General features: G+C 39.5%; 1 protein-coding gene across 5 annotated transcripts in view; it reads right to left on the bottom strand.

Annotated features, from left to right (window-relative positions):
* Positions 1 to 12,254, bottom strand: part of MAPK14 (mitogen-activated protein kinase 14) — a 76,808-nt gene that overhangs the window by 27,215 nt on the left and 37,339 nt on the right. For all 5 annotated transcript variants that reach the window (XR_015153079.1, XR_015153080.1, XM_086371344.1 and 2 more), the window contains exons 4-6: positions 2,467 to 2,578; positions 1,660 to 1,689; positions 1,297 to 1,344 (exon numbers count right to left, since the gene is read on the bottom strand). Coding sequence is in view for 3 of the 5 variants with exons in the window: in XM_086371344.1 (XP_086227470.1) it covers positions 1,297 to 1,344; positions 1,660 to 1,689; positions 2,467 to 2,578 (190 nt within the window). In the remaining 2 variants the exon portion in view is untranslated. The remainder of the gene's footprint in view (positions 1 to 1,296; positions 1,345 to 1,659; positions 1,690 to 2,466; positions 2,579 to 12,254) is intronic.

Raw genomic sequence — 12,254 nt, 5'->3', positions numbered from 1 at the left:
GAGTCAACTCTTCACATGAGGTGGCCAAAGTACTGGAGTTTCAGCTTTAGCATCATTCCTTCCAAAGAAATCCCACTGCTGATCTCCTTCAGAATGGACTGGTTGGATCTCCTTGCAGTCCAAGGGACTCTCAAGAGTCTTCTCCAGGACCACCGTTCAAAAGCATCAATTCTTCCGCACTCAGCCTTCTTCACAGTCCAACTCTCACATCCATACATGACCACAGGAAAAACCATAGCCTTGACTAGACGGACCTTTGTTGGCAAAGCAATGTCTCTGCTTTTGAATATGCTATCTAGGTTGGTCATAACTTTTCTTCCAAGGAGTAAGCGTCTTTTAATTTCATGGCTGCAGTCACCATTTGCTGTGATTTTGGAGCCCAAAAAAATAAAGTCTGACACTGTTTCCCCATCTATTTCCCATGAACTGATGGGACCGGATGCCATGATCTTCATTTTCTGAATGTTGAGCTTTAAGCCAACTTTTTCACTCTCCACTTTCACTTTCATCAAGAGGCTTTTGAGTTCCTCTTCACTTTCTGCCATAAGGGTGGTGTCATCTGCATATCTGAGGTTATTGATATTTCTCCCGGCAATCTTGATTCCAGCTTGTGTTTCTTCCAGTCCAGCGTCTCTCATGATGTACTCTGCATATAAGTTAAGTAAACAGGGTGACAATATACAGCCTTGACGTACTCCTTTTCCTATTTGGAACCAGTCTGTTGTTCCATGTCCAGTTCTAACTGTTGCTTTCTGACCTGCATACAGGTTTCTCAAGAGGCAAGTCAGGTGGTCTGGTATTCCCATCTCTTGAAGAATTTTCCACAGTTTATTGTGATCCACACAGTCAAAGGCTTTGGCATAGTCAATAAAGCAGAAATAGATGTTTTTCTGGAACTCTCTTGCTTTTTCCATGATCCAGCGGCTGTTGGCAATTTGATCCCTGGTTCCTCTGCCTTTTCTAAAACCAGCTTTATCTCAAGAGGACTGCTTTCTTGATATTCATACTATAATTCTCCTTTTTTATCACTAATATATTAAATTTCTAATTTAACTTCATTTTAGAATGAAAACAAGATACCTGATACTACCTTCAATATCACTCAAACTAAAGCTTACTAAATAAATCTCCAGTTTAAATTTCAAAGTCTAATGATATTCCTAAGGACAATATAATATGAAGTTCCAGATAAAAAGTCATGGCTTTATAAATTCATTCCCTTTATAAATTTGCCTGGCTAGTCAAACATATAATTACAAAGTGAAACAAACAATTACCAGTGTCACTTCATCCTACCTTCAGCTCACAGTCTTCATTCACAGCTAGATTACTAGGTTTTAGGTCCTAGGAAGCAAGAGAGGACAGGATCAACTTTATGATGCTTGATGAATTCTCTCCCTAAAGGTAATGATGAAGAGCTAAACATAAAAGACTTGATCCAGCTACAAACAATTTCCATTCTATAGTCACTACCTAGTTCTAATTAGCCTTAAATAGGTAAAACAAAACAAAAAACCTATACATCCTCTTTCTTTACTTAGTTTAAACCTAGAGTAAAGTTGCAATCAGTCAATATTTCAATAGCTAAAATACTTAGACTAGGATCTTGCTATCTCCCCACTGACCATCCCAATAATGTAATCAAAATACAATACCTACCCTGTGAATTATGTCGGCTGAATGTATATACTGTGAAAAAGCACACACACACACAAAAATAATCAGTGAAAGAAAAAGTTATCTCCAACCTCGTATCATATTATATGACATATCTGAAGTGCATTTTTACTTTTTTATGAGTCAATAATGCTAGGATTAAGAGCAGGATTAGAAATCAGAACAAGTAATTATCAGTAGTCTATACTCTGACCATAACTATGATTTCTGTACCATCAACTCTATTCATAGAGCTGGAGTATGAGTGAAATACAGCTTTCAACCTATTTTCTGGTGGGTGCTCTAGAGCACAATAAGGACTCAAAGTTGCTAAATATTAAAGGGGGTTTAATTTAAAAACACTGTTTTTAAATTAACCCCTTTGAGGATATTCCCACCCGCCCCCCCTTTTAACCCTCAAATTAACCCCTTTGAGGATATTTTCAAAGTTTCAACATGACACTCAACAGATATCAGATTATATCAAGAAATTATTATTACTGTTTAGATGTAATGAAGAGACCTTAACTCTCAGACATGCCTATATAGAAGTATCAAGGGGGTGGACCGATATGAGGTCTAGACTTGCCTTAAAATAATCCAGGGTTTAGGGGAATAGGAAAGGAACAAGATTAGCTGTATTTTGGTAATTGTGGTTGCTGAGTAAACACAGGGGTTCATTATACTACGATTGTACTTGTGATTATCGTATTTTAAATCTTCCATGAGAAAAGTCTTGTTTGTTTTCCCTTAAGCCCTAAATAGAAGGGAAGGAGGGAGAATTCATTTCTGAAAATTATTAGTCTGTACCTTGAGACCTCTGAGAATCTGGTAGATAAGGAACTGAACATGGTCATCTGTAAGCTTCTGACATTTCACGATGTTGTTCAGATCTGCCCCCATGAGATGGGTCACCAGGTACCTAAAAATTAATGGAGAGTTATACAATAATCCAGAACCTTAAGGAAGCTCTGATCTTCATAAGACTATCAGAAGTCCACTCAATAAGTACCACTGCTGCTGCTGCTAAGTCGCTTCAGTCGTGTCCAACTCCGTGCGACCCCATGGACTGCAGCCTACCAGGCTTCTCCGTCCATGGGATTCTCCAAGCAAGACCACTAGAGTGGGCTGCCATTTCCTTCTCCAATAAGTACCACAGTGACAGCTAAAAGCTTAGTAACTATTGATGGAGGGCTCATTTTCAACATCACTGTTCTAACTTTACTGCCTGTCGTCTATTTTTCTAAAAATTTTTATACTTGTTCCAACTTGCCATCTTTTCCTAGGTTCTCTAAAGACAAGAGAAAAAAAAAAAGCAGGGACTTCCGTGGTGGCGGGTGCTTCTCTGGTGGCTCAGTTGGTAAAGAATCTGCCTGCAATGCAGGAGACCTGGGTTCGATCCCTGGGTTGGGAAGATCCCCTGGAGAAGGGTATGGCAAAACGGCATGACAACCTACTCCAGTATTTTTATGTGGAGAATAGCATGGACAGAGGAGCCTGGCGGGCTACTGTCCATAGGGTCACAGAGAGTCAGACACGACTGAATGACTAACACTTTCACACTTTCTGTGGTGGTAGAGTGGATGAAAATCTGCCTGCCAATGCAGGGGACACGAGTTGGATCCTTGGCCCAGGAAGATCCCACATCCTATGGGCAACTAAAGCCTGTGAGCCATAACTACCAGAGCCTGCATGCCTAGAGGCTGTGCTCCACACCGAGAGAAGCCACTACAACGAGAAGCCTGTGTATCACCACGAAGAACAGCACCTGCTCACCACAAGTAGAGAAAGTCCTAGTGTAGCAACAAAGACCCAGTGCAACCAAAAATAAAAGTAATTATTAAAGAAAAAAAGAGAAGATGGAGATTGGAATGATATCCATGTTTGCATCAGTTTTCTTAAAAACAATATTATTGCATGAGAAATGTACGCTATAACTAAATGCATGGCCATATTTTTAAATCCACTGTTACATTTTCCACTTCATATTGCAGGGTCTAAAATAGGAGTATCTTCAAATAAACTTATTTACAAAACAGAAACAGACTCACAGACATAGAAAACAAACTTATGATTACCAAAGGCAGGGGGGGGAAGGATAAATTAGGAGTTTTTGGATTAGCCGATACAAACTATTATATATATCTGAATCACTTTGCTGTATACCAGAAGCTAACACAACATTGTAAATCAACTACACTTTGGTTAAAAAAAAAAAAAAATCTTTAAATTTTCAAATTATAACTCTTCTTTTTTAGGAATGACTGGAAAAAGGATGCTGGCCACTGACAATATTCCTGCACTTACTTTAATGAAATATTTTATCTACAAGGCAGTCAGACGTTCTAGTTTCTCCTCACAGGTGCGGCGCTGCATATTTTTCATCCTGTCCTCACGTCACAGGATTAGGGAATGATGACATTCAAGCCCAACAGGTTTACCACAGATATTCTAGATGCAGTGCCCCACCCACTCATTACTGTATCACACTGCTGTGGGAACATAAAAACCACACTTAGTACTAAACAAGTGGAATTTTTAAAAATTCGGTTAGGTTTTATCTACTAGAAGAATCGTTACCCATTCCTGAGGCGGAATGTATATCAGCTGAGCTATTAAAAGAGAGTCTGATTTCATTTCTCTTCAATTACTATTTTTTTTAATATGTTATTTTTGTCTGTTTGTTTTAGGCCACCACATGGCTTACAGGATCTTAGTTCCCCAGCCAAGGACTGAACCCAGGGCCTTGGTAATGAAAGCGTGGAGTCCTAACCACTGGAACACCAGCAAATTCCATTTTTATTTTTGATAAATTTGGAAGAAAAGAAACCAAGCCAGCAATTTAAATATACTATTAATGCCTTACATGGCTATATATGTGTATGACCTGTCTTCACACACACCCCACTATATTTATTACTTTCTTTCCTCAAACAAGAATTCTTTTTTCCTATTTCTTAATTTCACTGTTCAGCTATTATGGTCAGTTCACAATTTCATGAAGAGTAATAGGATTTAGCATAGATGTAACCTTAAGATTTTAGCACTTCATATATATATATATATATTTAAAGATTTTTAATTATTTATTTCTTGCATTTCTGGCTGAACTGGATCTCTGTTGCTGTGTGGGCTTTCTCTCACTGCAGCAAGCGAGGGCTACCCTCTTTAGCTGCGGTGTGCAGGCTTCTCACTGTGGTGGCTTCTCTTGCAGAACACGGCCCCAGAGCACAGGTTTAGTAGTTGTGGTGCACAGGCTTAGCTGCTCGGAGGCATGTGGAATCTTCCGGACCAGGGATCGAACCCATGTCCCCTGCACTGCAAAGCAGATTCTTAACCACTGGACCACCAGGGAAGTCCAGCACTTCATATTTTTAAAACTTGCATGTTTGTTTATATTGCCTTGAGCAAAGATAACTCTAAACGTCATTTAAACTATGCTGGATGTTTTGAAATGTTTTCATAAAGGTTGTTCTGACTTAAGGGATGTTCCAAGCTCAACATAACATAACCAAATGCATTAGTGCTTATTCCATGCCAACCACTATTTATTATGCCTGTGTCTCATACACTCTTCCCAACAACTCTGTAAGTTTTATTAGTATTACCATTTTGTAGAGGAAGAAACACAGACAAAACAAGTATATATTATCTGTTCAAGGTTAAAAGAGAGGTCATGTCAGGGGCTGAATCCAAAACTGGTCTGATCTCAAAGACCATGATCTTAAATCACAGCCCATACAGCCTCCAAGTTCTTCTAGATGACACAGAATTTAAGTCAAGAGAATGATTTAAGTTATACAAATATTGCAATATTCTATCCTAATCAATCCAAAGAAGGCAATGGCACCCCACTCCAGTACTCTTGCCTGGAAAATCCCATGGACGGAGGAGCCTGGTAGGCTGCAGTCCATGGGGTCGCGAAGAGTCGGACACGACTGAGCGACATCACTTTGACTTTTCAGTTTCATGCATTGGAGAAGGAAATGGCAACCCACTCCAGTGTTCTTGCCTGGAGAATCCCAGGGACAGGGGAGCCTGGTAGGCTGCCGTCTATGGGGTCACACAGAGTCAGACATGACTGAGGTGACTTAGCATAACATAGCATCCTAATCAATCACTGTATTTTTAATCCCAGATTGATACACAACCCAGCAAATATGAGAACACTGCGAAAAACTGGTTAATACTGTGGAATCAAGATTTCCCTCAGAAAATCTGGGATAATAGTTACCATACCCATAATACCAATTATAAAAATTTGCAAGGCTTAGGTTAAGGAAAAGGGAATCCAACTTTTGTTTTATAAGACTGTTTTGCAAATAATTACATTTTATGACACTGAATAGTGAGAGGGTTATTCTTTCAACTTTCAAAAATATTTTATTTTTGAGGAGAAAAGGTAAACAGAAGAAATGCTGTTCTGTGTGATTCTCTCTAGAGTCTATCTTAATTTGTCTTGAAATAAAACCTAAAGATCTTAAGTCTACACTGGCAGTGCTAGTTCAGACAGGTGTTAAGCAGTATTACCAAAGCAAAGAGTAATTTTAAGTCTAAGTATTGTGTTTAAATAGTTACCAACAACTCAAGAAATTCTATATAGTCAGAAGACCACTGACTGCACAGCCTGAGAGAGCGTATGCTTTTGGTTGGAATATTCCACCACCATGTAATTCCCTTTAAATGCCCTCCCATCAGAGACCGCATCCATTTTATCACTAAAATTTCCAGACAGCAAGAGACTGTCAAGACATTATGTAAGTACATAAGGTTAATCAGTCTATACAGTAATAATTGTCAAACATTGCTCCTAGGCTCCAGTCAAACCAACTGAACCACATTATTCATGGCAGACCTGTTTGGCAGGAACTAACCTAATCACTACATGTTGCTTCCATGAAGCCCAGAAGACCAATCCGGGACAACCAATTGTCAACTTCCAACTCATCACATACAGCAAGGTTTTCGAAATAAATTTTGCAACAGTGGACAAAAGCAAGTGTCATGAAAAGTTACCGAATGCTTATGGAAGACACGTCAACTTTTAAAAGCAGTGAACAAGGGAGTGTGACGAAAATGTAGGTAGGCACATTTTAAATAAGTCAATCCCAAAGGAGCATTAATAGATGCCACATACTTTCTACACTATTAGTCCCTGGGAAGCAAATTTAATTACATTTTAGTCAAGACGTGCCTATTATTGTTGGTGTTCATGCACGTGTGCATGCTAAGTGGCTTCAGTCATGTCTGACTCTTTGTGACCCTATGAATTATAGCCCACCAGGCTCCTCTGTCCGTGGGAATTTTCCAGGCAGAATGCTGGAGTGGGTTGCCATGCCTTCCTTCAGGGGATCTTCCCAACCCCTGTGTCTCTTACATCTCCTGCATTGGCAGGCAAGCGCCACCTGGGAAGCCCCATTGGTGTTCATACACTTCCAATAATTAAATCCAACCAACAGCTGGAAAGCTATCTAGTTCCCCCACATTTAAAAAGGAATTAAGTAAGTAGGACTTTATTAGGCTGAAGGCTGAAAATATGATTTCACAGCCTGATGATACAAATTCTGCTTGCCACTTTTCTTGGGAAGATAGTCTCCTTTAAACTTAAACTACAAAAAGCATAAATGATCACTTCTCCAAGTAAAATGTACTATAACAACAAAAAGGCAGAACTCTACAATAAGCGGTTTCCAGTACTCTAGACAGCACCCTTTGCAGAGCTTCATTTATTAATCACTTCTTGGAAAACATACAACTGTGAAGACTCCTACTCTACTGCCCCCACTCCCCCGCCTTTAAAGCATAATACAATCAGAAAGAAACTATGCAGAAAAAAATCTATAGTTTGGCATTTCTACTTCTGTTGGCCCTATTTGACAAAGAAATTATCAGAAAGGAAAAGAAGCATATCCATATTAAAACAAAGTATTTAAAATAATCATAAAGATTGACAATTTGTAATGACATGCTTCTGAAATACATCCAATGACTCTTGGATGAAAAGAGCAGATAGAGTGATTCTATAAAAATGAAAAACAGATCATCTCACTCTTCTCAAAAGGCTTCTCTTTCACTTAAAGACAAAATTCCTTTCAGCGGCAGATAAACCCATACATGAACCAGGATCTTGTTCCCAGTAATCTTTCTCCTTTCTTCATCTGCTTCTCTCCCCTGCGCTCACTTAGCTCCACACTGGCCTCCTTACTCCAGCCATGCAGGTCCCCTTGCTGCAACTCCAACACAGCACGCAGTCTTCTGCCTCAGGACCTTTGCACTGGCTTGTCCCTCTGCCTGGAATGCTCTTCTCCCACATATGTACAAGTCTAGTTTTTGTACTTCTTCAAATTTTCCTTAAAATTCACCTTCTCAATGAGGTCTATCCTTACCACCCCTTTGAAAATTGTCTCTGCCCCCTGCCCTCACATGCCCGATAATCCCTCTTCCTTGTTCTACTTTTCTTCTTGTCCACAGCATTACTGCCTGCTAAATGCTATCCAATTTCCTCTTACATGCTCATTGTTTATTGCTATCTATCTGTACAATGTTCAAGGAGGACAGGGCTCTTTTTTGTTTGTGTAGTATCTAAAGTACCTAAAAACATTGTCTAGCAGATGTCAGGCACTCAATTACCACTGAATTGAATGACCCAGAACAACTCATATAGCATTACTAGTAAGACCAGGAAAGGGCATATCTTACTGAGATACTCATGCCAAAGATCTTATCTGGTAAACAGACCAGACTCTTCTAATGTAAGGGGTAAAAGCACCAGCAGCCAGGTAGGCAGCTTAGCCAGTTTATTTCACAGCAAACTACTCTCCTCATTTGACATGGAGATTACTGAAAGGTGCCCCCTACATTACCTGCAACAAACAAACCAGACTCAAAATATTACCGTATGGTCTATATTCCAGGATAAAACAAAAAAGTTAGTCAAAAGAGAATGCACTGGGCATGAATTCAGACAACTAGATTGCCAACGAGTCATAAACTAGAAAGCACAAGGTTATTCATTCGTTCAACTGCTCCATGAACAAATCCTTATTGTCGAGCACTGGGAGTATTAACAGTGGAAAAGATACAGAATTTAGATAGGAGGAAGGCCTATATACACATGTAATAGAGCATGATTAGAACTATAAAAGGCGGCATCAAGGAGCTGGAGAACACACAGGGGAGGGCTACAACCCAGGATTATGAAGCAATTAATTAGGGAAAGTTTTCTTGAGGGTCTCAAACTAAAAGCCAGACCTTGAAGCTGCTTTACCTTTTTCAACAGCTAATCTGAGAAAAAGAGGGCATCTTACTGATTGTATCAGACAAAAATGGAACGGTATTTTCTTAAAGGATGCATAATTTGTTTAGATTTCAAAGGTGAGTCTGTGACGACACCTACATGCTTTACCAACTCTCTATGCTCATTTTAGTAGACCTCTCTGATAAGGATATAAATTTCAAATATAACTGTTAATACAGATAACTCATTCATCTTTCTCCCAGGTTGCTTCTGTTCTTGTATTACCTATCTTGAGCACTCAACCTATTTTCAAAGAATAAGTATTTCTGTAAGTTCAAGCCACTGGGCTAGGAATTTCTTTCAGTGATGGAGGAAAGCACTATTTCCAAGCCAACAATGCCAATCAGTCAAATTAGGAAAACAACTCTCCTCTGCTACACACATACACACACATACAAAATCAGAATTTAGTAACAATTTTTATTCAAGTACAAAAGAAAAATTAAGGGTTATCTACTCCTTTAATTGTCTCCATTTCACAGAAATCTCTTTTTTCTGTATAATTTACACATTTCCTTCTTTGACTATCTGGAATATACTTCAAGCTCTACATAAAATCCTTACTCATCTGTTTCTTCAAATACAGTTATTACCTTCTTTAGAGGTTTTCCTCCACTAAGGTTCTCTCATAGTCTGAGATCACTTAATACCCTGTACACTGCTATGACATGGCCAATTTGACTTTGTCCTTTTAAGTTATTGTAGGTAAGCATTTAATGCTTCATCTTATTAATGAGACCATATGCAACTAAAGGCCTTTAGTTTTGACATCGTGTCTATTCAAGAAGGGTCAGCAAATATCCAAGTAATAGAGCTCCGATCAATAAAAATGTAGTTAGAAATAGAGCCAAAAAGAATTAAGATATGTACAATTTTATTTGTGGTATTAAATAATTCAGTTCATCTCTCTCAACTTCTGAAAATTTATAACTACCAAAGACTGAACAAGAAAGAAAATAAACTCCCTGCTCTAATAATAGAACTTACAAGCTAGAGGGAGAAGACAGAGAATAACGAACACATGATGATAAAATTTGCTAAGAACAAGCAGCATAAGGAGTAGGCCCCGACAGTGTAGTATTTCAGCTAGGATGGTGAGGGGGAAAAAAGCTTCTGATGAAATGACCTTTCATAGAGTCTTGAAGGAAATGAAGGAGCCAGTCATGTGGATATGTGGGGAGAGTGTTTCAAGTCAACACTAGAAAGCCGGACAAAGGTCCTACCGAGAATGTGGATGTCTGTATTCAGGGAAGAATAGAGAAGCCAGAGCGGCTGGAATGGAGAGAGTGAGTGGGGAAAGTACTGGGTGAGGTCAGAGAGTGTACAGGAGCAAAAATCATGCAGGATCTTTCAGAACCTCCACCCTCTATTTTGTTTGGTCATTTAAACTGCTCTTCTCTCCAATTAACAAGAGTCTCAATCTATCATCAAGGATCATGTCTATTTTATTTGCTACATTCTCCAGAGAATGAATACTTAAATATAAATCTAGAAATGTCCTTTACCTATTCAGTATAATCAGCAACTTTTACACTGATATAAAAGGCTGCACCTAGTAGTTGAGCAATCATGGCTAAATAAACTAGGTAATTATCTGTCCATTGGCTTTCACTAAAACAATGGCTGCTGACTGACCCTGTTATAGGTCTTCTGCTAAATCACAGTAGAATCGAAAATCTCACTTCCACACCTTTTCACCAAGAGAGATAAGGAACTGTAACAAGGGGAGTAACAAACCCTGGATGGGAAGCTGTAAAATAAGGGGGGGAATGGCAGAAAATAGTATGCAAAGACTTGGCTATTTCAAGATTCTGGATTTCTATTGGCAAGTAAATATTTGCAGAATGCAGAATGCATATACAGGGCTTCCCTTGTGGCTCAGACGGTAAAGAGTCTGCCTACAATGCGGGAGACCCGGGTTCGATCTCTGGGTCAGGAAGATCCCCTGGAGAAGGAAATGGCTAAACCCACTCCAGCATTCTTGCCTGGAAAATCCCATGGATGGAGGAGCCTGGTGGGCTACAGTCCATAAGGTCATAAAGAGTTGGACACAACTGAGTGACTTCACTAAGGCATATGCATGCCACCTCCTGCCAAATATTACCATCAAGAAGCAAACAGAAATGTCCAAATGATATCTAATCATTAAAAATATCTAGCTATATCTTATAAAATTTTGTAATCTGTACAACCACATCACATGGCAGTCAAGAACAACTTGGTGGACTCATCTTCTAACTCCACATTTTCCAAACACCAGGTCTATCAGATTCCGTGACTGAACATCGCTTCTAACGATCATAACTCACCACCTATTTATTATTCCCTTCTCAAAAGTACAGTCTTACAGATGAAGGTATGTGGGGTGCCTAAATAACTAGAAATTTAAAATTCAGTAAAAAGTTGAATATGCAGATGACACCACCCTTATGGCAGAAAGTGAAGAGGAACTAAAAAGCCTCTTGATGAAAGTGCAAGAGGAGAGTGAAAAAGTTGGCTTAAAGCTCAACATTCAGAAAATAAAGATCATGGCATCTGGTCCTATCACTTTGTGGGAAATAGATGGGGAAACAGTGGAAACAGTGTCAGACTTTATTTTTCTGGGCTCCAAAATCACAGCAGATGGTGACTGCAGCCATGAAATTAAAAGACGCTTACTCCTTGGAAGAAAAGTTATGACCAACCTAGATAGCATATTCAAAAGCAGAGACATTGCTTTGCCAACAAAGGTCCGTCTAGTCAAGGCTATGGTTTTTCCAGTGGTCATGTATGGATGTGAGAGTTGGACTATGAAGAAGGCTGAGCGCCGAAGAATTGATGCTTTTGAACTGTGGTGTTGGAGAAGACTCTTGAGAGTTCCTTGGACTGCAAGGAGATCCAACCAGTCCATTCTGAAGGAGATCAGCCCTGGGATTTCTTTGGAAGGAATGATGCTAAAGCTGAAACTCCAGTACTTTGGCCACCTCATGTGAAGAGTTGACTCATTGGAAAAGACTCTGATGCTGGGAGGGATTGGGGGCAGGAGGAGAAGGGGACGAGAGAGGATGAGATGGCTGGATGGCATCACTGACTCGATGTACGTGAGTCTGAGTGAACTCTGGGAGTTGGTGATGGACAGGGAGGCCTGGCGTGCTACGATTCATGGGGTCGCAAAGAGTCGGACACGACTGAGCGACCGAACTGAACTGAACAAGTTGAAGTGTATGATAAATGTAAAGTGCTAACTGAAATGTAAAGGGACAAATACACATAACACAAGATTTAAAGCCAACTATAAATATGCAAAATAGAGATTTTAATT

Source organism: Bos grunniens, chromosome 23 (genome assembly GCF_055505025.1).
Source record: "Bos grunniens cultivar Pamir isolate PY7600 chromosome 23, Bosgru_T2T1.0, whole genome shotgun sequence".
In the NCBI taxonomy this organism is placed as follows: Eukaryota; Metazoa; Chordata; class Mammalia; order Artiodactyla; family Bovidae; genus Bos; species Bos grunniens.
Note: the sequence above shows the minus strand (reverse complement) of the source record. Positions and strands in the feature narration are given on the sequence as shown.